Here is a 5,000-nt window from a genome sequence, read left to right as displayed (position 1 = left end):
CAGCCCTGTGAATGTGGGCATGCCCAACATGGCTACCCTGCCTGCTTTCAGCTACGGTTCAGTCAGGAGAGACTGCAGGAGCTGGGGCAGCAGGAGAAGCAGTGAGAGGAGGAGCAGCGGCAGCAGTGGCAGTAGGATGAGCGCACTCACGTGGAGAAGGCGTTGTTCTGCTTCTCACAGCGGATGCCCTTGCAGTGGTTAGGCTCGTCGGCGGCCTCCGTCTCGTAGTAGAAGTAGAGCTGGTTGAGGCCGTTGGCGAACGCCAGCAGCACCAGGCAGTAGATGAAGAGGAACTTGAGGATGTCAAGCAGCATGCGGCCGAGGGAGATCTGCAGCGGCCCCAGGTGCGAGTTGGCGGTGAACAGGGAGATGAGCCGCAGGGAGCTGAAGATGTTAGCGATGGCGAAGAGCGCCTCGGCGATCAGCGTCGGGTGCCACATCTCCCACTCCTCCCGCGGCCGCGAACTGTTGTACTTTCAGAGGGAGGGAAACAGCAGTCAGACCAATCACTTCACAGAGAGGGAGGGGGGGGGGGGGGAACAGACCAATCACTGCACAGAGGAGGAGGTGGAGGGCCAAAACAGACCAATCAGTGCACAGAGGAGGTGAAGGGCCAAAACAGACCAATCAGTGCACAGAGGAGGAGGTGAAGGGCCAAAACAGACCAATCAGTGCCCAGAGAGGCAGCCATGCTGGGGTGTGTGTTCAGGGCTGTAGCTTACCTTGATGTAGGCCACTATTTTGAGCGAGATGGTGGCCAGGTAGAGGGAGTTCATGGCGAAGTCCATCAGGTTCCACCAGTCATGGACGTATTCTGTGAACCCGCCGTCCCACATCTCCTTAATCTCCGCCCAGATGAAGCCTGCGGCCAGGAGACCAGGACGCGATGCACAGTCAGTGTGAGAGCAGCGACCCCCTCCATCAGCCTCCATCAGCCTCCATCTGCCTCCATCTGCCTCCATCAGCCTCCATCAGCCTCCATCTGCCTCCATCTGCCTCCATCAGCCTGCCTCAGCCTCCATCTGCCTCCATCTGCCTCCATCAGCCTCCATCAGCCTCCATCAGCCTCCATCTGCCTCCATCTGCCTGCCTCAGCCTGCCTCAGCCTCCATCAGCCTGCCTCAGCCTGCCTCAGCCTCCATCAGCCTGCCTCAGCCTCCATCTGCCTCCATCAGCCTGCCTCAGCCTCCATCTGCCTCCATCAGCCTCCATCTGCCTCCATCAGCCTGTCTCAGCCTCTGTCTGCCTCCATCAGCCTCCATCAGCCTCCATCAGCCTGCCTCAGCCTCCATCTGCCTCCATCAGCCTGTCTCAGCCTCTGTCTGCCTCCATCAGCCTCCATCAGCCTCCATCAGCCTGCCTCAGCCTCCATCTGCCTCCATCAGCCTGCCTCAGCCTCCATCTATCTCCATCTGCCTCCATCAGCCTGCCTCAGCCTCCATCTGCCTCCATCAGCCTGCCTCAGCCTCCATCAGCCTGCCTCAGCCTCCATCAGCCTCCATCTGCCTCCATCTGCCTCCATCATCCTCCATCTGCCTCCATCAGCCTGCCTCAGCCTGCCTCAGCCTCCATCAGCCTCCATCAGCCTCCATCTGCCTCCATCAGCCTGCCTCAGCCTGCCTCAGCCTCCATCAGCCTCCATCAGCCTCCATCAGCCTGCCTCAGCCTGTCACAGCCTCCATCTGCCTCCATCTGCCTGCCTCAGCCTCCATCAGCCTGCCTCAGCCTCCATCAGCCTTCCTCTCACTGCCACTGCACTGACTGCAGCGTGAGGCTATCCCAGCATCAGCAGCTGCATCTCTATGAGACACACTCCGTTCCCGCTCTGGTCTGGAAAAGAGCTTCTGCTAAACTAACGTTCCACAGGGGCATCCTGAGTGGATCGAGGCATTAGCTTTGAGTGCAGGCTGAGCTCAGGAGCCCGGGTTCGAGCCCCACCCTGCCAGGGTCCTCTCCTCTCTGCGATTCATCAGGCACCTGCAAGGGCTCGGATTACACCAGCAGAGTAGTGGCTGTCCTCCAATGAGAGCCCTCTCTGCTGCAGTGTGGAAAAACAGCCATTGGCTGCGTGGAAGTGGAAGGGCAGAGGCCGTCGCAGTGAAACCAGGTGAGCTTACAATCAGTGACACTGAAATATGGCTGCATGCAGGGAAAAGCATTTAAACTGTCATCCGTGCTCGCAGGGAGTCAGAGGCAGGGAGTCAGAGGCCGGGAGTCAAAGGCCAGGAGTCAGAGGCCAGGAGTCAGAGGCCGGGAGTCAGAGGCCGGGAGTCAGAAGCAGGGAGTCAGAGGCTGGGATTCTGCCTTACAGAGCAGGGAGAGAGAGCCCTGGTATAGCTGTACAATACAGTGCTCACTATGCAGGGATGAATGCAGGAATCACCCAGCCCTGCCCCACCCCATCCTACTGTGCCCTGCCCCGCCCTCTCTTAGCCCAACCCAGCCCCCCTGACCATACCCCACCCTCTCTCAGCCCTGCCCCCTCTCACCCTCTCTCAGCCCCACCCTGCCTGAGCCCATCCCCCTCTCAGCCCCGCCCCACACTCACCCAGCACCCAGGGCAGGATCATCCACTCCACCACGGTGGGGGGCGGGCCCTGCATGTGCAGGTTGGTGCGCACGATGTGCTGGGAGGCCAGCAGCAGCAGGAAGAGGAAGGTCAGGTATGATGCCGTGTGGCAGATGAACTTGATGAAGGGCTTCTTGATGAAGAGGCCCAACGAGCTCTTGGGCGCCAGCAGGTAGATGACGGAGAAGACAGGGAACAGCAGGCCGATGATGAAGCAGGTGACCAGCTTCACCACCCAGTGCCGCCTCCGCCAGCCGGGGAAGCCGTCGTACCACAGCGTGGCTAGCAGCTGCTGGCAGTTCGGCTGGGCCACAAACTGCGGGGGGACAGAGGTGAGAGGTGAGAGGTCAGAGGGGGGCAGTGTGGAGGATGGAGAGCAGCTGAAATCTGCGCGCTCTGGCTGTCTGAGCCGTGTCCCTCTGCAGGCTGTGGGGAGAGACACTGGGATCTGTCCACGCTGTCGGCTTCCGGGAAACCAGCCAATCGGCTGCTTCCTCACACTGCAGCCCCAGAAGCCCTGCATATCGCCTGTTGCTAGGAAACAGTATGCTAATGGAGACTGATGGCTTCCCGCATGGAGCTGGCGGTCTGTTCTGCCTCATGCTCAGGAAGGGGGGGGGGGGGGGGGAGCAGAACTGGGGAGGGGGGGGCTGGCAGAGTCAGGAGGTGGAGCCATCAGATCCACGGAGAGCAGGACGGGGGGGGTGGAACGGGAGAACAGACAGATCTGGGCTTTGTGCGAGAGCCTGGGGAATGTGGTGTTTCTGTGTGGTGCAGTGGTAAGGAGCAGGAAGCCACCGGGTCAAACCCCAGCTGCTGCTGGATCTGAACTGTGGCTGTAAATGTTCAGGTGCATGAATGGATGGGCTTGGTGTGCAGTCCTGGGTTAGCACCTGTATGATACAGCATTCTAATGCACCACACTGCCCAAACAGTCATCTCACAGCCCTGCCTCTCCTTATAACAGGTGTGTGTGTGCGAGTGTGTGTGTGCACGTGTATGTGTATGTATGTGTGTGTGTGTGTGTGTGTGTGTCTGTGTCTGTGAGAAAGAGTGTGTGTGTGTGTGTGTGAGAGAGAGAGAGAGTGTGTGTGTGTGAGAGAGAGAGTGTGTGAGTGTGTGTGTGAGAGAGAGAGAGAGTGTGTGTGTGCGCGCATGTACAGTATGTGTGTGTGTGTGTGTGTGTGTGTGTGTGTGTGTTTTATAGTCCTCCCTGTGTAAGGACAGCATGTCACAGTCTGACTCCCCTGGTTTCCACAGGGAGCTCACATTACTTAATGATATCACACATTATTATCACTTCAGACAACACAGATCATCCAGAGCCCAGAGCAGCCCTGTTCTAACCAACCACAGGGGAGCGTGGGGCACCCCCAACACCACACCCCCCCATACCGCACCCCCCACCTCCACACACACCCCCATACCACACCCCCCACCTCCACACACACCCCCAACACCACACCCCCCCATACCGCACCCCCCACCTCCACACACACCCCCATACCACACCCCCCACCTCCACACACACCCCCAATACCACACCCCCCCCCCATACCGCACCCCCCAGCTCCACACACACCCTGGCGAGGCAGAGATACCTCACAGCTCCACACACACCCTGGCGAGGCAGAGATACCTCACAGCTCCACACACACCCTGGCGGGGCAGAGATACCTCACAGCTCCACACACACCCTGGCGGGGCAGAGATACCTCACAGCTCCACACACACCCTGGCGGGGAAGAGATACCTCACAGCTCCACACACACCCTGGCGAGGCAGAGATACCTCACAGCTCCACACACACCCTGGCGGGGCAGAGATACCTCACAGCTCCACACACACCCTGGCGAGGCAGAGATACCTCACAGCTCCACACACACCCTGGCGAGGCAGAGATACCTCACAGCTCCACACACACCCTGGCGAGGCAGAGATACCTCACAGCTCCACACACACCCTGGCGGGGAAGAGATACCCCACAGCTCCACGGCTCTCCTGACTCAGTCTTCCCTGCATAAATGAATGTTGTGAATGTTCATTACAAGAACAAAAACACAAAAAAAATGACTAATATGGTTGGTTATGTGGCAACAATGCAATAATTTCACTTTAAATTTCACTTTAAAGTTAGAGTATATGTATATATAAGTATGTATGTGCAGTCAACAAACACACATCACATGATGATCAGATGATGTGGTCACATGACACCCTGAGAGATGCACGTGTCTCACTGAACGAAAGACCAAGGACTCTGGTTCAAGGAGTGACTCCAGGCTTTTCCTGGCTGTCGGGAGGGACGTGTCTTTCTGATGCGAATGCACTCCCACACCACAGGGTCCACATCCACAGTGGCTGACCCTGTGTATCACCCAGCCCAACTACAGGAACAAGCCAGTCACTCCAATATCATGTGCCGATCATC

At 58.3% G+C, this 5,000-nt stretch overlaps 1 protein-coding gene across 1 annotated transcript in view; it reads right to left on the bottom strand.

Annotated features, from left to right (window-relative positions):
• Positions 1–5,000, bottom strand: part of trpc5a (transient receptor potential cation channel, subfamily C, member 5a) — a 47,987-nt gene that overhangs the window by 12,090 nt on the left and 30,897 nt on the right. The window contains exons 4-6 of the mRNA XM_036525560.1: positions 2,549–2,885; positions 723–862; positions 151–473 (exon numbers count right to left, since the gene is read on the bottom strand). Of these exons, the coding sequence (XP_036381453.1) occupies positions 151–473; positions 723–862; positions 2,549–2,885 (800 nt within the window). The remainder of the gene's footprint in view (positions 1–150; positions 474–722; positions 863–2,548; positions 2,886–5,000) is intronic.

This window comes from Megalops cyprinoides, chromosome 3, assembly GCF_013368585.1.
Source record: "Megalops cyprinoides isolate fMegCyp1 chromosome 3, fMegCyp1.pri, whole genome shotgun sequence".
NCBI lineage: Eukaryota > Metazoa > Chordata > Actinopteri > Elopiformes > Megalopidae > Megalops > Megalops cyprinoides.
This window is presented reverse-complemented; position numbering and strand designations above follow the sequence as displayed.